This window comes from Temnothorax nylanderi, unplaced genomic scaffold (assembly GCF_030848795.1).
Source record: "Temnothorax nylanderi isolate EJ_2023f unplaced genomic scaffold, tnyl_v1.0 TNYL_tig0057_pilon, whole genome shotgun sequence".
NCBI lineage: Eukaryota > Metazoa > Arthropoda > Insecta > Hymenoptera > Formicidae > Temnothorax > Temnothorax nylanderi.
Genome location: NW_027249119.1, coordinates 1,130,839 through 1,152,512, shown reverse-complemented (window position 1 = coordinate 1,152,512; position 21,674 = coordinate 1,130,839). Strand labels below are relative to the sequence as shown.

Here is a 21,674-nt window from a genome sequence, read left to right as displayed (position 1 = left end):
ATATTAATAAAATTAGTTGTTTTAATCGAGTAAGAAAGGTACATAATATTGCCGAGGTCGTTCGGCGGGACATAGATGCAGAAAATTATAACAAACATGTAACTTTTGAAAGTGTCCTTGTCAAATCTTATTCACCTTGAAACTTGTTTGCTAGTTAGTTTTTAATAGATAATTTATGAAAAAACGTTTCTTACACCTGGCAAGCGGGACAAAATTGTTCTTACAGGTTGTAAACAATGTAATATTTCACGAGGGTGATGTCGAATATTATTTACTTTGAAATTTACATGAGAGGTAAGTTTGAACTATAAATAATACGAAAAAAAAATTCTTACGGCTTGAACGCGGACCAAACGAGTTCTTACACTGCTTTGAAACTAAAAATTAAGAGCGCCCACGACGCTCTTTTGCTGCAGTGCGCACACGGTAATTTTCCTTTAATGTTATTAGTATATAAATCGGGTTTGTCACTTATGAACATGCAAAATAGATGGACAATAAAATGTGGAATAATTTTTCATTGTATATTATTCATTCTTTTTATTAAAGTAATACGTATAATGTATAAAATCAAATATTCTGAATCTCATCGTCACTGTCTGAATCCTCAGAGGAGGAGTTCAAATTGATATCTAAATAACTTAATTCTAAGTCGTCCATAGAATGACCGATTTCATCGTCATCCATTTCCTCTGATTGATCTGAAATTACATAATTCATGAATATTTGCTAAGAAATTGTAGAGGAATCAATTTTAAATAACAATACAATACCTTCATTTTCTTCATTCGGATTCTCCACGACGATGTCGTCGATACTTATTGGCATTTTGATCGCCTTCAAACCATTTAAAGGAGCATGTGTCCTCCTCTAATTTCCAACCATAGTCTTCCATCATGAGATGATTTATCTGTTGTCTGTGCGCGTTTTGCCAAATGTTTGCGATATAGATGGATCTCAGAATGTGTTGTTTTAATTCTGCTTTGCTAGGAGGTAGCACTGACCCATCAAAGTTTTTTTTCGTCATTTTGAAAATGTTCTTTTTATCACTTAATTCGTAAGTTTTACAAAAAGCCGCGACTCTCGCTTCATTAATACATTTCAGTTTACAATAACCGTAAATTTTACATACATACTCTTTGAACGCTACAATTGAGGTGTCAATGTTCAACTCGGTGACACTACAAAAAGTCTGAATGAATTTTTTATTTCTCTCGAGCACTTTCAAGGGTCGACTTTTGCCTTTTCTGAAAAAAGCAGGGTTAAAATCACACCCCGTTAGAGCATGGAAGGCAGGCAGCGCTGAACATAATTCACTTCCTAAAACTTGAAATAATTTGTTGACGTCAATAAATCGCTGCTTCCTCCCAACGCTAACATGCATGTGAATCTTAATCCCTGCTTTTACGTGCATCATATTACCTAACATTATGATCAAAACGTCTGTATCAGAACATCTTATGGTGACGAAAAGAGGGTTTTTAACTATCCAGTAAACTTTTTTTCTTATTGAAAAACTATACATACCCCTGCTATGCAGCTGAAATTGATATTTTCATTTAAAAGAAGAATCAACCAGGTTACGAATATGTATGTATGAATATAAATTTATATTAATCATAGCGAGTTCAATAGAAAATTACTATATTTTGTATTGTTCTTCTATTTTGCATGTTCATAAGTGACAAACCCGATTTATATATTAACATTAGAGGAAAATTACCGTGTGCGCACTGCAGCAAAAGAGCGTCGTGAGCGATTTTTTTAGTTTCAGAGCAGTGTAAGAACTCGTTTGGTCCGCGTCCAAGCCGTAAGAATTTTTTTTGTGTATTATTTATAGTTCAAACTTACCTCTCATATAAATTTCAAAGTGAATAATATTTGACATCACCCTCGTAAAATATTACATTGTTTACAACCTGTAAGAACAATTTTGTCCCGCTTGCCAGGTGTAAGAAACGTTTTTTCATAAATTATTTATTAAAAACTAACTAGCAAATAAGTTTCAAGGTGAATAAAATTTGACACACCCTCTGCTTTATTTTTCCACTCCCCCGCAGGTGTTGTCCCACCCTCCAGCTGTAAGAAATGACTTTTCAATATTAGAAGGATGTACTCTATCGAATATATAGGGTTTCCCGATGAATGAGATTTGACACAAATTTTGTGTCACGGGCTCCCGGTCTATAATGCATCTATACGTTTGTTTGTCAAGTAACAAACGGCGAATACACATGCATGTTTAGGTGCTTGTAATTCAATTCTTTCTTTGCATAACTATACAGTGGGCATTAAGATTATTATTTGATCAATCAATGAGAAATTAAGATATCTCGTTCGAAGCGCGCCCGCGCGCGCGCCGCGGCACGTTTAATAAAGCATGTATTTGTGACACGGAGTGAGGAAGTCTCGAATAATCAAACAAATACATAACGAGCAATTGTTTAATACTCTGTTCACAGTGGAAATTGAAACTGACAGTCTGATAGTAGTCGAAGTGCCCTTAGTGTTCGACGTAGACCGACCATTCTATTACTATATTCGTTATAACGAAGGGGTATCATTCGTATCTTTATTCGAGGGTTACGTGAAAGCACCGGAAAAAGCGTAAGTATTATTCCGTGAAACATATCATTGATCCAAAATTATAAGTAGATTAATAATAGATTTTTTTTAATTTCAGCTGCAAAAAAGCCAAGAAATGGACTCGTACCAACTTTTTTAACTTAACGCGTGCAACTGTTAATTCATTATTCCGTACTTTCTTAAATTTCTTTTAGAAAAACCATCCCTTAAACCCTAAACGACTAAACCCATTATTTGCACGTTAAACTCACAACCTAAACTCAAATATTTGAACCTAGTCCGCTTCAGCAGTAGGCTAAGAAACGGACATTATTCACCTATACACACACACACACATACCTTCATACAACAACGCGCAACAACTAATATTAATATTCCATATAACTATACAAAACATAATTCTCTCTCTTTTTCTTTATCCCTACCTCTACCTTAATATTACAACTATTTTCCTGTTTTTCAACCACATATTGATATATTAATAATTCTTTACCTTTACCTATAAGTAGATTAATGAAAAATTTACGATATCGCTCAGCTGTTTATTTTATTACAGTTCTTGCTTTAGCGGAATGTTTTTAGCGCTAGAAATTATAATAACGTAATTCTAAAGTTTCAAGTTTTTCAGAAAATCACAGATATTACAATATTTTGTATCATCGTAATACATATAATGCTTTACGTTTGTTTATGAAGTGATATGTATATCAGCGAATATACATGCATGTTTATGATGCATGCTTGTATCTCAATTTATTCTTTGCATAATGATGATGAACTATACAGTAGGCATTAAAATGATTATTTGATAGAATAATCGATCAGAAAATTAGATATTTCGCTTGAAACGGCAGATGTAATAAAGCATATATTCGTGATACGAACTGAAGAAGTTTTAAATAATTAAACGAATATATATAACGCGCGAGCAATCTCTTAATTCTGTTCATAATTATGAAATATATACATGCATGAGCTTAAAAATTAAATTCGATATAAATCAACCATTTTATTACTATAATGGCCATAATGAGAGCATATCATTTGTATTTTTGTCAGAGAATTATGCATGTGATTGTGCAAAATTGCCGAATTAGAACATCTGCATCTGCATCTGCATATGTATTTGCTTTTCTTTTTTTTATCGACTTTACCGCATTATTGGTTTAGTACCATATATATCTGTGTATTTATGTTTCGAACTATCTTTTATGTAATTAGATGATTACAAGAATTATTTGGCAGTATAATCATTCGAATAAAAAGTTGATATACTTCGGCAGAGCATACGTTCGTGATGTGCATAAAAAGTTTTAAATAAACAAAAGCATTTGGATGCGTATTACTTGGTGCTCACAACACTCGTATACATTATTCGTTCTTGTTTAACATTTGACAAACAACAGGCATAAAATAATTCTAAGAGCTTTGCGAGCGTCAAGTGGAACATATCCTTTATAAAAATGTTTTAAATATTTTGTTCACAGTAATACTAATAAAGTATGGGTCCCATGCCAGGGTAACAATTGTGGAATTATTTGACGTAAATCGACCGTTTTATTATTACATTCGCCACAACAAAGGAACGTTTGTATCTTTGTTCGAAGGTCGTATAAGCGTGCCAGAAATGTAGTAGATGTATTGTACGAAAAATACTGTCAACCTAAAAATTTTACTGTCGATGTTGTGTTTACTGTTAATTCTTGTTCTTTTAGTTCTTGTTCGATCTAATTATAACAATATGATTTTAAAATCTCAAAAACATTTCGATATTTACGTATATTCGTAATACTTAATTATTTGTATTGTATAATTTGTAATGTTTTATTATTTGATTAATAGAGGAAGCATTATTTAGCGGCGAATAATATACGTATTCACGTATTTAGCAGTATAATCATTCGATTATTTAGCGGCGAGTAATATACGTATTTACGTAGGGGAGACCGGGGCTGATTGTGACATTTTTTCTATAAAGTGTCTCAACTCTTTGATTATGTTGTTCTTATAAATGAATCTAGACTTGCTAGATTCAGTAACTAATCGGGATTTAAATTTAATAATAATTTTATCTAACCGCTCATTAGAAATTATATAAATTAAAAAATTCTGAAAAAAGAGACATGTAACTTTTTACCCCACACCAGGGGCTGGTTGTTACACCACACAAGGTAAATTGTTACAACAAAAAAACAAATGTAATCTCAAACTTTTTATTAAGAATAATCATGGTTTGTCTTCTTAATTCAAACAAAAATGAAATATTATTGTTTGTAACGAATTACAAATTGTGACAAATCATAAATTAATTGTGGTTTGTCACAACCTGCCCCGAGAAAATGTCACTTTTAGCCCCAACACCAAAACTAACCTCTTAAGATTAAATATTAAAACACAAATATTTGTAAAGCTTATAAAAGTAAGGTTTATTGTAAACAGAAAAAATTAGAGAGTATATACCACAACATACACATTTTCGGTTAGCTATCGTTGGCACTGTAACAACCTACCTCTGTAACAACCAGCCCCAGTCTCCCCTATTTGGCAGTATAATCATTCGAATATAAAAAGTTGAAACACTTTGGCAGAGCATACGTTCATGACGTGCATGAAAAGTTTTAAATGAACAAGAGAATTTATAAAGATTATTTAATATTCTGTTTACAGCTGCCAAATACCCGCGGGGTGGCCGATTAAAAATTAGGGAACCATTAGAATTCGACGTAAGTCGAATCAGATTTAATAAAACATATATTCGTGACACGAACTGATTTTAAATAATTAAATAAATATATAACGCGCGAGCAATCTCTTCATTCCGTTCATAATTATGAAATATATGTATATGGCCACTTAAAAATCAGATTCAATATAAATCGACCGTTTTATTTTATTACTATAATGACCATAATGAGAGAATATTGTTCGTATCTCTTTGTTCGAGGATCATGTGAATTGTGAATGTACCAGAAATATGATTGTACTCCGTATAAAATGGCCGAATCAGAATATCTGCATCTGCATCTGCATATATGTATTTATTTGCTTCTCTTTCTTTTATCGAGTTTAGATAATTACGAGAATTATTTGGCAGTATCATCATTCGAATAAAAGTTAATATATTTCGGCAGGGCATATGTTCGTGATGTGCATCAATGCATCATGTGCATAAAAGTTTTAAATAAACAAGAGTATTTAGATATATTATTAGACTCGTAAAAATGTCAACAAATTAATAGACGACGATACGAGTCAGGCGCGGTACGTAATGCGCAAGTAAAGAAATTAATAGTTACAGAAGTAACGAATTACAATGTATATATATTCCAACTTAATAAACTGCGCGCCGATTATTTGTCGGACTTGAAACACAGCTATCTTTGGAACATTAATACTCTTCCCTCCCCGGAATTAAATCTACACGATTTAATTATTTAAAAAACTGTAAAGAAAGTATTGCGAAAAATATTACCTCGGCCAGGATTCGAACCTGGAACCTCCCTCATTCCGTGCAGGGCGTCGTACCAATTAGCTAGATAAGTAGCTAGATAGTAGCTAGATAGTAGATAGTAGATAAAGAGTATTTAGGTGCGTTCCAGTTTGGTGCTCACAACACTCGAGAGCATTATTTGTCCTTGTTTAGCATTTGACAAAGTGCAGGCATGAAATAATTCTAAGGGCCGGTTGTTCCAACCTGTTGGTAATCTAACTAATAGTTAAATCATATGTCTATCTTTGTTTAATGTAAATGATAAACAAAGACATATATATGATTTAACTATTAGTTAGTTTACCAAAAGGTTGGAACAATCGGCCCTAAGAGCGTTGCGAGCGTCAAGTGGAACATATCCTTTATAAAGATGTTTTAAATATTCTGTTCACAGCAATACAGATGGGTGAGGGTCCCATGGTAACAATTCGGAATGTATTTGACGTAAATCGACCGTTTTATTATTATATTCGCCACAACGAAGGAACGTTTGTCAAGAGACGCGGTTATTATATTCGCCACAGCGAAGGACCGTTTGTATCTTTGTTCGAAGGTCGTGTAAGCGTGCCAGAAATGTAGTAGATGTACTGTTCGAAAAATACTGTCAACCTAAAAATTTTACTGTCGATGTTGTGTTTACTTGTTAATTCTTGTTTTTTTTTAGTTCTTGTTCGATCTAATTATAAAAATATGACAATTATTTTTATTTTCATTTTTATTTTTATTTTTATAAAAATATGATTTTAAAATCTCAAAAACATTTCGACACTTATGTATATTCGTAATACTTAATTATTTGTATTGTATAATTTGTAATGTTTTATTATTTGACTAATAAAGGAAGCATTATTTAGTGGCGAATAATATACGTATTCACGTATTTAGCAGTATAATTATTCGATTATTTAGCGGCGAGTAATATACGTATTTACGTATTTGGCAGTATAATCATTCAAATATAAAAAGTTGAAACACTTTGGCAGAGCATACGTTCATGACGTGCATGAAAAGTTTTAAATGAACAAGAGAATTTATAAAGATTTTTTAATATTCTGTTTACAGCTATCAGAAAACTTGGTTGCCTATTTGAAATTAAGGAAGCATTAGAATTCGACTTAAGTCGATTGTTTTATCATTATATCCGCGAGGGAACATTGTTTGTATCTTTGTTCTAAGGTCGTGTAAACATGTTAGAAATGTAATAGATATACTTTACGAAAAATATTATGAACCTAAAAATTTAATTGTCGATACTGTCTTAATTGAACGGTTTTAATTCTTGTTCGATCTAATTATGACAACGAGATTCTAAAATCTCAAAAATATTTCAATATTTATGTATTCGTAATACTTAATTATTTGTATAATCTGCAAATATTTTACTATTTGAATAATAGAAAGCATTGTTTAGCGGCAACTAATCTACGTATTCACGTATGTTCTCTTTTATAATTAAATAATTACAACACTTATATCAAAATAATTAATAAGAGATCTGAACATTTCTGCAGTTAATAATACATATATAAGCCGATCGTTCTGTTGTATTCTGAACAACAAAACATTGTTCTGTATCTTTCATATCTTTATTCGGCGGTCACGTATTGAAACGTATCGAAAATGTAACGAATCTTACAATTAGGTGAAGAATCTCTTATCTAAAAATTTAATGTATTCGAATTAATATATTTATTAGTAAATTTAAATTAACCCATTAACGACGAAGATCGTTGTTTTTTCAACATGTTTTTGAACCTCATTGTCATGCCTGTAACAGAGGAATAAATGGATCAACGTTAGTGTTCCTTATATTTTCGGGTATGCTCTAACAGAATTTGGGCTCAGAATAGAGAATTTCCAACTACAAAATTAAATACGGCGGCCTCTATACAAAGAAATGAGAAAAAATTGTTCCTTTTTAATGTTTATGATTTTTTTTCGGACTGAAATCGCGCAGAAATCTGGAATATCGCTCAACCATCGGTGCACAAAATTAATAAATAACGAAACTTTGCATTTACAATTAAGACTCTTGTACCTGCGCTTTTTATTCAATAATATTCTAGCTTCTTCAAGCACAAAAGTATTTTTTTTTTACTGGCTTGTGTCATCGCTTTGTCTCTATGAAAATCTCTTTCTGAATTTCTGATTGTCGCTCTTGCAGGTTATAATTTGTTTCTTTGCTGCTGCTAGCAATCGGTGAAGCTCGGAGAATGCCGCGGACGTATAGATGGGTTTCATCTCGACGCCTAATTCTTGCAAGGTGGAGGTGCTAATGTTAGCACCGATAAAGTTTGTTTATCTAGTGGCAATCACTCAACCTAAATATATATTTTATAATAATATATTATAATGTATACATTATTATATTTACATATATGTATATGTAGATGTACGAGCTACTCACACTTTTTACATATTATATAACGGATTCTATTGCCGCGTCCGCATCTTTAAAGATTTTATTGTTTCTCATGTTCTCACAGATAGTCACAAAAACACGGGAAGTCTCCTGGATACATTTCAAATAATATCCAATGTAGTAGAGAATGATCTTTACGTAAGCGCGTATATTACGTTATAGGGTACGTAAAGGGACACTTCCTAAACGCAAATAATAAGTTTAGTTGCACAATTATAATTATACCATTTTGAGCATATGAATTTATTATCACCAACCTGCAATTCGTTAAATATCAAAGCAGGATGTTTTATAAATTGCTATAAATTTTCTTAGGTCCTTTTCAACGGACTAAAATAATTTTCTTTACGGCATGTCCATCATGGCATTAACTTGGGTATTAACCTTTCCGTTTCTCTATTTTTATCAGTGGCTCAAATTCTTGTATCTCTCCTTCGAATAAAGCTAACCAGAGTTTATTCGGATCTTCGAAATTGACGTTCAGCAATCTGGTTTCCAAGTCAAGAAGCTGAAAGATATACATTTGTAAGAACGATCGAGCATTAATCAAGTCACAAATTTCTAACACGTCAGTCCTTAATTATCTTGCTCGTCGTCTGAATCCAACGGAAATTCCTCGCGCCGCTGGTGCTCCTTTCGTCCGAATTATTTTTTTAAAATGTCATTCTTCAGATCCGCTTGCCGCACAACCTATGCACTCTCTTAAAAATCTCCATAATTTTTTGTTTAGCAGTCAGATTGTTCTGCTGAGATTTCAATTTTTCCTCGTTGCACTACTTGTAGAATCTCTCTTGCTATATACCTAAACTTGACGATCGCACTTGGTGCATCTAATACGAAAAGAAAACGCATGCGATTTAAAAGAACTACATACACGCGGTTTGAAAAGAACCTCGTACGATTTCTAGAGAAAGTCACATGACGCGCAACGTTGTGCCTTATTAGTTAGGCAGGTCACATGGTTACGAAAAGCCAATCAGAATGAAATTATATTCTAGCGAGACGACTCACGATGCTCCTTTCGGATAATCCCCACGGACAATGCTTACCGTGGTTTAAATTACTCCTTGAAAAGTCCTACAATCGTAAACAATCATAGAACGAGTACAGGAAGTTTGAGAGTGCTCGAGCTACACGAGAGAACAAAAGGAAAGTTATCCGACAGGTAAAGGATCTACATTCTGTTCTGTTTCGCCGACGATCTGAATGAAAGCTTGCCGCGTGTGACGTGATCAAATTCGACCTAATAAAAAGGTATTCGTAACAAACGTGAGATTATTACTCTTCACCTGAAAATATCTCAACGAATCGTCGAAACAAGTAGGGCGTAATGTGTCATCTCCGCATGCACGCTATTGTATGACTTACTCAAATGAAACGGTTAAACCGAACGAGTCAGTAATTTCATTGTAGCGACAGTACACGAATTCATCTGAGTGAGTTGCAATTAGAGCATTAACATAAACGCGTGATTAGAAACATCTCATGTTATACGAAAAATCTCATGTTGCATAAAGACACAACAACGACGAATAACATAGCATTTTAATTTTATAATAAACCGTAATCCTGCAATCCTGTAATAATTTATAATAGATTCCAGATCCAACGTACTTTTACGATGCGATAACAATATTTCCCTCCTTTATGGAACTGAAAAATTAACTTTCGTGTAATGTAATATTTATCTCGTCGACTTTGACTTACGAATCTAAAATTTTTGTTGCTCGAGACTTTATTTTCTTATGCTTACCCTTACGCCGCCGGTCTGTTTATATGAAACATGTAACGAACTGGTTTGAAAAAATCAAAGAACTGGATGTATAAAAAAGCAAAAAAACAAATACTCTATTGACGGCACGTTAAATGCTCTCATATGCATGTAATTATTTAGAAATAAATTGTATTCTTTATATATTTCGCAATTAAGTTAATACATATAAAATATTACAGAAAGTCTTTCCATGTTAAAACATATAACGGATCATATATTTTGTGTTGTAGAGATATTCCACCATGGCAGAGTCAGATTTGACTGAACAGGAATGGAAAGAGAAGGGTAATGAAGAGTTTAACAAAGGCGATTGGTCAGAAGTATTGAGTAACTACACAAACGCACTGGAACTACTAAAAGGAAGCAACGCTGAGAAAGGAGTGTTCTACAGAAATCGAGCTGCAGCTTATTTAAAGCTGGGCGATTACGAGAAAGCTATTAAAGACTGCAACACTTCGTTAAAGATATGTTGTAATAAAGCATTGTATCGCAGATGTCAAGCGCTACAAGCGTTAAAGAAATTCGAGGAGGCACATAGAAATGCAGAGATTATTATTTCATCTGATCCCAATAACAAAGTTATTCAACCCGTAAAGGAGCGCTTACATGAAATTGTACAAGGTTGTCGTAAGGACCCACATCTTAGTGCCACGGTAAATATACATAACTATTACAAAGATTCATCAACTTGCAAGACATATTTGGTCTAGATAATATACAAATTATAACATAATTCTTGTACTGGATATATTAGTACCTAAAAGTTTTTATTTCTCAAAATACTACACATGATTTGACAAATTGATTTAAGTTTTTTTTTTTATTATATAATTATTAATTGCTATTTGATTAATAGCATACTCGCTATGTAGATAGAAGTTACATAATACAAATATTATCATTCACAGTTATTTTCATTTTTATTACACATCATTATGCTTAAGAATACGCTTATTTTTACTTTGTATTAGATATCGCAAATGCTGGATTTAGCATTTAACGTGAGCGCAGAAAAGAAGAAACGTGAAATCGCCATGACCTCTCTACTTGTGCTCGCACGTGACGAAGCTAGTGCCGAGGAGATATTCCAGAAGGAAGCTGTATCAAAAATCGCACAACTTATTAAAGTTGAAGAAAATGAGAACGTGATTTGTAGCGCGATTCGTATTGTGGGCGAGTTATGCAAAAACAATATTGAACGAACCGAGTCCGTTATGAGATATGTCGGTTTGCATTGGTGTCTGGAAATCATGAACAGCACATCTCCAAAGATAGTCAACGCGTCTCAATATTGTTTACAGGTTGATATTATCGAACAAAATAATACATACAGTTATACATATTTACACATATTTTAGTAATTAAAATATTATTGCATATTTTGGTTTCAGAACATATTGAACACTTACAGCGGCATGAATAATGAACGTGATGCAAAACCCGATAAGACTTTGTGCGAAACACATAAGAATGAACTTGATATGATTTTGGCATGCTAATTGAATAGTGTAACAAATAAAACGATAACAGGACTTGCTAGAGACGCAATAATAGAACTTATCACGCATAACATTCATACTGCATTAAACTGGGCCGAACAATTGGTCGAGCTTCGAGGTTTGCAAAAATTATTGGAGATAGCCAGTCAATTGGAGGAATACGAATCCTCGTTCGACATAACGTCTTCCACGCGAACTATAATCAGTATGTGCTTAGCAAAGATATATGAAAACACGTACTGTAATGATGATAAGAGGACATTTATCAACGCCACTGAAGAATTTATTGGGGATAAATTGCTTAAATTTGACACAGAATCCAAAGTATGAATTTTGAAATTAATCTCTTTTAATTACTTAAATTAATTCAAAATAAAGTCTATAATCTCTAAAGTCTATAAAATTCAAATTAAACTTTATAATCTCTAAAGCAATTAAAAATGTGAAAGAAAATTTTTTTTTAATTGTCAATATTGTATACTGTGTAACTTACACATATATATATTAAAATACGATTGTAACGGACTTTAATCGAAATTTATTGAGTATGACTTTATCATCTATCGTATTTTCTGAAGCATAATTTACCAAAGATTTTTCGTATTTTCTATCAAAATTAAATAACAATGTAGCTGCCTTGATTTATTTTTCATTAATCAAATATTGCTTTACGTAAAAATTTATAAATTGTCACTTGATTGTTTTATAGGTGCGCATAGTACTTGCGATAACAACTTTAATATTCGGTCCGTTAGATGTTGCGGAAGCAGTTATCTTTGAACCAGAGATTTTTGAGATAATCATTGCTATGTCAAAAACGGATGACATATTGCAACAGAAAGTGGTTTGCGAATGTATCGTTGCCGTTGTGACCAAATCTAAAAAGGTCAGTGTGTTTATACTTCGAAGTGTAAATATATTGGAGAACCTGTATCAATCTGAGGATGATTCAATTCGAATTCGAGCGTTAGTGGGTTTTTGCAAGTTAAGCAAATTTGACAAAAGCATTTTGAGCGGTTGCACGACTATCGAACCGTTCGCAGATGGAGCGACGAAAAAATTGGCCAAGGTTTGTACACGAGTCTTAATTAATCACAAAGAAAGAAGGGACATTAGGAAATGGGCCGTTGAAGGCCTGGCGTATCTCACTAGTCACGTCGAGGTCAAAGAGGAGTTGATCAAAGACTGGCAAGCCGTTAAAGCGATGATCGAGCTCGCCGAGACCAACGATCAATCGGTTATCTTCGGCCTGACCATTATATTGGTAAACTTGTGCGACGCTTATGACAAGAAAGAATTCATACCCGAGATGACAGAATTGGTAATGTTTATCAGACGTTATTTTTCCGAGGAATATCTGACCAAAGATGGCAACGACTTCGTGAAAAAAAGACGATGCTTGTTAGCGAATGCCGGTGTGACAAGCGCTCTGGTAAACCTCGCTAAAACGGACAGCTGGAACTGCAAGGAATTGATAGCTCGCGTATTCAAAGCAATATGCAGTCAACATAATTTGAGACAAATAGTTGTTGATGAAGGCGGTACGGAAGCATTGTTGTCGTTATCGCTGAATGGCACAGACAAAGGAAAAAAGTATGCTTCGCGAGCCCTGGTCCATCTAGCTTACACCATACCTCCTGGAATTGCAGTTTCTGGTCAGATAATCAAGCAGGCTGTTCGGCCGATCATAAATCTCCTGAACTCGGAGTTTTCCGTGAATGAGAATTGCGAGACTCTAACAGCTTTGTGCAATCTAGCTAGCGTCAACAACAGCATGCGAAAACATATATTCAAGGAGGCAGAATTTGAGAAAATCGAGGACTATATGCATGACGATAACAACATGTTGAAACGAACATCCGCACAACTCATAAACAATTTGGTATTATGCCGTGAAGTTGCTATCCAATATTTCGAGCAGAGACCTTATCAAATTTGGCATCTTACACTTTTTTTCATGGACAAGGATGAAGATACCGTTAAGGCAATGGCTGGAACAGTAGCGATGCTGACGGCGGTCAGCAAAGAGGCTTGCGAGCAAATACTCTATTTGAATTCCTCGCTAAAATTCCCATACAACTTACTTTCTAATCCAAATGGTGATATACAACGTAAGGGTATCGAAATATTGTTAAATATAGTAAGAAGTACAAAAGACATTGCTACAAAATTCATGAGAACAGACATAATGGAAGCATTGAGAGTACTGAGCAAGAACGATACCGTGCAAAACGAGATCAAGGAATTGGCTTTAGAAGCTGCTGCAGAATGGGACAAAATCAGAATGAACGACGAAAGTGACGAATTGTCACGAAGTACTGATAATTTAAAACATGTCTATTAAGAAAATTATATAAATGTTAATTGGGATCTTAATGTCATATTAATAGAATTATTTTTTTATTTAATAAATGACAGCACAATGTACCATATAATTAATAAATAACGAAACTTTGCATTTACAAGACTCTTGCCCCTGCGCTTTTTACCCAATAATATTCTAGCTTCTTCAAGTACAGAAGTACACTCTTTCTCGACAGGCTTGGGTCGTCGCTCTGCGAAAATCTCTTTCTGAATTCTTGATTGCCGCTCTTGCAGGTTAAAATTTCTTTCTTCGCTGCTGCCAACAATCGATGAAGCTCAGAGAGTGCCGCGGATGTACAGAGACTGTATAGACGTTTTTATTTCAGCGCCTAATTCTTGCAAAATGGCAACTAATGAACCTAAGTATATGTTTAATAATAATATATAATATAATATATACATTTATATTCTTATATAGGTGATGAACAAGCTACTCACGCTTTTTACGTTTTTAGAACGGATTCAAATGCCGAGCATCTTTGAAGACCCCATTGCTCTTCATATTCTCGCATTGCAGATAGAAACATATAGCCAGCCTTCTCAGCACAGTTCAAATAATTTCCAATCTAGTAAAGAGCGATTTACACGTAAGCGCCGTATGTTTGTCACGTTAAAGTGCACGCAAGCGGAAGCTTTTTAAACGCAAATAATAATCAAACAAAAGAAATGGTTCAATTCGACCCAACCATTTATTAATATAATATTTAAATACACAACGTTTCGACCAATTATTCTCCTCACGGTCGAAAAATAATCTATTATGATTGGTCAATTTTCTTACGGTTCTTACGGTTGCGACTAATAATTTGTTACGTGCAATGGCCTTTACAGGCGTACGAAACAACTTGGAGTAATTTGTAATGTGTAATATTAATTTTATAATTTATTGTACATGTAGTACAAGAAAAGCAGGTTCTAATGATAGTTGAGAAAATTTACGGACTGATTTTTAGAAAATATATTTTAGAATTCTACTGTAATGTTTGACTAGAATTGTAAATTGTTTAAAATAGAAATCTCAGTTTACGACGTCGCAAAAATGTGGCTTGAATCCGCTCAGATTCGTGCGCAGGAAATACAAAATCTACCGGCTCCAAAATTGTATGCAGTGGAGCTTCAAATTATTTTCATTAATAATACATGGCATAATTACTTATAATAAATTACTTATAATAAAAATAATAATAATAAATTACTTATAATAAAAATAATGTATTTCTGATAATAAAATAACGTAATTTTGGTAATAATATATATTGTGAATATATCTCGAAGCCGACTATTATCTATTATTTGGACTATTATCTATAGTCCAAAAGTTTTAGAAAATAGAAATAATTTAGACGAATTAAAAAGAAAAATTTCTTTTACTATTATATCGTTACAAAGTACGCGAGATTAGGCATGATGGCTTGATGCGCTTGGATATCACAAAACGACGGCCTTTCGCTTGCCTGCCACTGCCGCTGTTCAAATATTACAAAAAATACGATCGATTAAAAATCGTTAGCTTATCGCCGCAATATCGTCTCTTTCCGCATTCTGCGAAAAATCAATCTATAACCTTTCACATGGCCGAGAGCGCGCGCGCTTTCGAAAATCACGTGACGCGCGCCTCATTAGTCGGTCACGTAGCTAAGAAAAGCCAATCAGGATGAAATTCTATCGCAGGGAGACAGCGCTCGGTACTCTTTTCGGATAATATTCGCTGGTTTAAGTTAGTCCTTGAAAAGTGCTAGTATCGTAAACAATCGTGGGGCGAGAAGAAGAAGTTTTTGAAGGTGCGATACGAGAGAACATTACAAAGAGGAAACTATTCGACAGGTAAAGGTTCTACATTCTGTTCTGTTTCCCTGCGACGATTAGAATAAAAGCTTGCCGCGTGACGTGATCCAATTCGACATAATATAAGTATTCGTAGAAACGTAAGATTATTATTTTTTGCCCGAAAATACTTCCACATATCGTCGAAACAAGTAATGCAAAAGCTATTGTATAACGTGTTTAAGTGAAACGGTAAGGCCAAACGAGCCAGTAGTTCCACTATAAAATTGTTAAACTTCATACGAGGCACAAGGCACAAGGTTGAGTAAGTTGCGATTAGCGTATTAACTTAAACGCACATTTTTAGATGCATCTCACGACGAATGTCATGTTGCATGAAGAAAAAAACGACAAATGACATGGCACTCTAATTTTATAATAAGTCGTAATTTTAAAATTGATTCCAGATAGAACGTACTTTAACGATGCGATAATAAAGTTTCCCTTTTTATGTAACTGAAAAATTAAATTTTGTGAACTGTGATATTTATTTCATCGAAATGTGACCCCTCACGAATTTAAAAACACTGCTGCTCGAGTCTTTATTTTCTTATGATATATCCTTACATTACCGGCAATTGTGCCGGCAATGTACCAGCTATTTACACGAAACGCATCCGAACTGATTTGAAAAGACCAACGAACTGGATGTGTAAGAAAACTGATAAACAAATACTCGGTTGACGGCCAGAGTTAGATGCCTTTTCATATAAAGAAAAACGTTGAGATTCAACATCACGCAAATAAATTCCTCGCTCGTCTCAGATAATTTGCACGCTTTTCCCAGACAAGTGTAAATCGTGCCAGATTTTTGCAGCAAAGCGAACATAATTGCATTTTTTGCAATAAGACGAAATAAAATATTTGAATGTAGTGTCATAAATCGTTGCCGATCCAAACTCGAACTCTCCCTTTCGCGATCGACAATAAATAATAGAATTAAAGTCAGCGGGTTGGAAGTATTATTTAGTCATAATTATAAATTCCAATAATCCTGTTTATGTGGAAGATGATTGTTCGACAATAAAACTGTCTTCCAATGCTAGTGAAAGTTAGCACTCTCTAATATAAAACGTTTGGCAACTGTTGTTTACAATTCATTTGCAGATCTTACACTAGCAATTGCATTGTTATTTTTCGATCCCTTAATGTCTCATACTTGCATATAATTATTTAGAAATCATTTTATATATACTCTATGCCTTTCGCATTTAAGATAATACGTATAAAATATCACAGAGAGTCTTCCCACGTTAAAACATATAATGCATCATATATTTTATGTTGTAGAGATATTCCACCATGGCAGAGTCAAATATAACTGCACAAAAATGGAAAGAGAAGGGTAACGAAGAGTTTAACAAAGGCAATTGGTCAGAAGCATTGTGTGACTACACAAACGCACTAAACCTAGTAGACAACAACGCTGAGAAAACAGTGTACTACAAAAATCGAGCTGCCGCTTTATTAAAGCAGGGCATTTATGAGGAAGTTATTAAAGACTGCAACAATGCGTTAAAGATATGTTGTAATAAAGCATTGTATCGCAGATGTCAAGCACTAGAAGCGTTAGAGAGATTCGAGGAGGCACATCGCGACGCGGAGATTATTATTTCATCTGACCCAAATAACAAAATTATTCAGCCCGTGTTAACGCGCTTACTTGAAATTGTACGTCGTAAAAAAAACCCAGATCTTAATATTAGTAGTGACAAGGTAAATACACATAACTATTACAAAAGTTTATTAAGTTTACCACACGCAAGACATGATAATTTGATCTGAATAATAAAAAAAGAATAATATATTCCTCATACTGGATATATTAGTAAGAATTCTTGTTTCACTAAATACTAAATTTAATTTGAAAAATTGAATTAAATTTTTCTTATTATATAATTATTAATTCCTGTCGGGATTAATAGTCTACACACACTATATAGATAGAAATTATATGATACCTACAAATATTATCTCTCACAGTTATTTATATTTTTATTATACATTATTATGTTTAAGCATAGGCTTACTTTTGTTTTGTATTAGTTATCACAAATGCTAGATTTAGCATTTAACGTGAGCACAGATAAGAAGAAACGTGAAACCGTTATTACTAATCTGCTTGTGCTCGCACGTGACGAAGTTGTTGCCGAGGAGATATTCCAGAAGGAAGGTGTATCAAAAATCGTACAACTTGTAAAAGTAGAAAAGAATGAGAAACTGAGCTGTAGCGCGATTCGCATTGTAGGCGAATTATGCAAAAACAATATTAATCGAACCGAGTACGTTGTGCAATATGCTGGATTGTTTTGGTGTCTGGATATAATGAACAGCACATCTACAGAGAAAATTAATGCATCTCAATATTGTTTACAGGTAAATATTATCGACTAGAATATAGTCAGCATACATTCGTATTTCAGTAATTAATTTATTGTGTAATTCTGTTTCAGACTATATTGAACACTTACAGCGGCATGAATGATGAACCCGATTCAAAACCCAACGAGACGTTGTGCATGGTGCATAAAATAAAAATTGACACGATTCTGTCGTGCTTGTTGAATGCGAGTAGAACGATAACATCCGGCCTCGCTAGAGACGCATTAATAGAATTCCTTACGCGTAACATTCATTACACTGCGTTAAACTGGGCCGAACGATTGGTTGAGCTTCGCGGTTTGCAAAAATTAATGGAAATGGCCAGTGAAATTGTGGAATTTAAAAAGAACTACTCAATCGACATTACATCTTCCACGCAAACTCTAATCAGTATGTGCTTAGCAAAAATATATGAAAATATGTACAGTGATGTTGCTAAGGAAAAATTTAACAACGCCATTGACGAATTTATTGAGGATAAACTGTCTAAATCTGACACAGAATCCAAAGTATGAATTTTGAAATTACCGGTCTTTTTTAATAACTCAAATTAATTCAAAATAAAGTCTATAATCTCTAAAGTCTATAAAATTCAAATTAAACTCTATAATCTCTAAAGCAATTAAAAATGTCAAAGAAAATTTCTTTTTTAATTGTCGATATTGTATACTGTGTAACTTACACATATGTATATTAAAATACGATTGTAACGGACTTTAATCGAAATTTATTGAGTATGACTTTATCATCTATCATATTTTCTGCAGCATAATTTACCAAAGATTTTTCGTATTTTCCATCAAAATAAAGTAGCTACCTTGATTTATTTTTCATTAATCAAATATTGCTTCACGTAAAAATTTATAAATTGTTACTTGATTGTTTTATAGGTGCGCATAGTACTTGCGATAACAACTTTAATATTCGGACCGTTAGATGTTGCGGAAGCAGTTATCTTTGAACCAGAGATTTTTGAGATGATCTTTGCTATGTCAAAAACGGATGACATATTGCAACAGAAAGTGGTTTGCGAATGTATCGTTGCCGCTGTGACCAAATATAAAAAGGTCAGTGTGTTTATACGTCGAAGTGTAAATATATTGGAGAACCTCTATCAATCTAAGAATGATTCAATTCGAATTCGAGCGTTAGTGGGTTTTTGCAAGTTAAGCAAATTTGACAAAAGCATTTTGAGCGGTTGCACGACTATCGAACCGTTCGCAGATGGAGCGACGAAGAAATTGGCCAAGGTTTGTACACGAGTCTTAATTAATCACAAAAAAAGAAAGGACATTAGAAAATGGGCCGTTGAAAGCCTGTCGTATCTCACTAGTCACGTCGAGGTCAAAGAGGAGTTGACCAGAGACCGGCAAGCCGTTAAAGCGATGATCGAGCTCGCCGAGACTAACGATCAATCGGTTATCTTCAGCCTGACTATTATATTGGTGAACTTGTGCGGCGCTTATGACAAGAAAGAATTCATACCCGAGATGACAGAATTGGTAATGTTTATCAGACGTTATTTTTCCGAGGATGGCAGAGATAGCAACGACTTCGTGAAAAAAAGGCGATGCGTGTTAGCGAATGAGGGTGTGATAAGCGCTCTGGTGAACCTCGCTAAAACGGACAGCTGGAACTGCAAGGAATTGATAGCTCGCGTATTCAAAGCGATATGCAGTCAACATAATTTGAGAAAAATAGTTGTTGATGAAGGTGGTACGGAGGCATTGTTGTCGTTATCGCTGAATGGCACAGACGAAGGAAAAAAGTATGCTTCGCGAGCCCTGGTCCATCTAGCTTACACCATACCTCCTGGAATTGCAGTTTCTGGTCAGATAATCATGCAGGCTGTTCGGCCGATCATAAATCTCCTGAACTCGGAGTGTTCCGTGAATGAGAATTGCGAGACTCTAACGGCTTTGTGCAATCTAGCAATCGTCAACGACAGCATGCGAAAACATATATTCAACGAGGCAGGATTTGAGAAAATCGAAGACTATATGCATGACGATAACAACATGTTGAAACGAACATCCGCGAAACTCATAAACAATTTGGTATTATGCCGTGAAGTTGCTATCCAATATTTCGAGCAGAGACCTTATCAAATTTGGCATCTTACACTGTTTTTTATGGACAAGAATGAAGATACCGTTAAGGCAATGGCTGGAACAGTAGCGATGCTGACGGCGGTCAGCAAAGAGGCTTGCGAGAAAATACTCTATTTGAATTCTTCGCTAAAATTCCTATGCAACTTACTCTCTAATCCAAACGGTGATATACAACGTAAGGGTATCGAAATTTTGTTAAATATAATAAAAAATACAAAAGACATTGCTACAAAACTCATGAGAACAGACATAATGGAAGCATTGAGAGCACTGAGCAAGGACGATACCGTACAAAACGAGATCAAGGAATTGGCTTTAGAAGCTGCTGCAGAATGGAACAAAATCAGAATAAACGACGAAAGTGACGAATTGTCACAAAGCACTGATAGTTTACAACATGTCGATTAAGAAAATTATATAAATGTTAATTGGGATCTTAATGTCATATTAATGGAATTATTTGTTATTTTAATAAATGACAGCACAATATGTACCATATAATTAATAAATAACGAAACTTTGCATTTACAAGACTCTTGCCCCTGCGCTTTTTACCCAATAATATTCTAGCTTCTTCAAGCACAAAAGTACTTTTTTTTTACTGGCTTGCGTCATCGCTTTGTCTCTTTGAAAATCTCTTTCTGAATTCCTGATTGTCGCTCTTGCAGGTTATAATTTGTTTCTTCGCTGCTGCTAGCAATCGGTGAAGCTCGGAGAATGCCGCTGACGTATAGATGGGTTTCATCTCGATGCCTGATTCTTGCAAGGTGGAGGTGCTAATGTTAGCACCGATAAAGTTTGTTTATCTAGTGGCAATCACTCAACCTAAATATATATTTTATAATAATATATTATAATGTATACATTATTATATTTACATATATGTATATGTAGATGTACGAGCTACTCACACTTTTTACATATTCTATAACGGATTCTATTGCCGCGTCCGCATCTTTAAAGATTTCATTGTTTCCCATGTTCTCACAGATAGTCACAAAAACACGGGCAGTCTCCCGGATACATTTCAAATAATATCCAATGTAGTAGAGAATAATCTTTACGTAAGCGCGTATATTACGTTATAGGGTACGTAAAGGGACACTTCCTAAACGCAAATAATAAGTTTAGTTGTACAATTATAATTATACCATTTTTTGAGCATATGAATTTATTATCACCAACCTGCAATTCGTTAAATATCAAAGCAGAATTTTTTATA

General features: G+C 34.1%; 1 protein-coding gene, 1 long non-coding RNA gene and 1 pseudogene across 2 annotated transcripts; all 3 read left to right on the top strand.

Moving 5' to 3' along the window:
* Positions 1–2,152: 2,152 nt before the first annotated feature.
* LOC139773123 (uncharacterized) lies at positions 2,153–4,454 on the top strand. The gene is made up of 2 exons (XR_011718277.1): positions 2,153–2,607; positions 2,684–4,454. It is a non-coding gene; the product is annotated as an uncharacterized lncRNA (long non-coding RNA).
* Positions 4,455–9,614: 5,160 nt separating this feature from the next.
* On the top strand, positions 9,615–14,295 carry LOC139773122 (protein unc-45 homolog B-like; annotated as a pseudogene).
* A 1,572-nt stretch (positions 14,296–15,867) lies between these two features.
* On the top strand, positions 15,868–20,974 carry LOC139773140 (protein unc-45 homolog B-like). The gene is made up of 5 exons (XM_071707393.1): positions 15,868–15,959; positions 17,250–17,675; positions 18,006–18,335; positions 18,413–18,850; positions 19,232–20,974. Exons 2-5 carry the CDS (start codon positions 17,262–17,264, stop codon positions 20,858–20,860), a joined length of 2,811 nt encoding a protein of 936 aa, XP_071563494.1. The 5' UTR covers positions 15,868–15,959; positions 17,250–17,261; the 3' UTR covers positions 20,861–20,974.
* Positions 20,975–21,674: the final 700 nt, after the last annotated feature.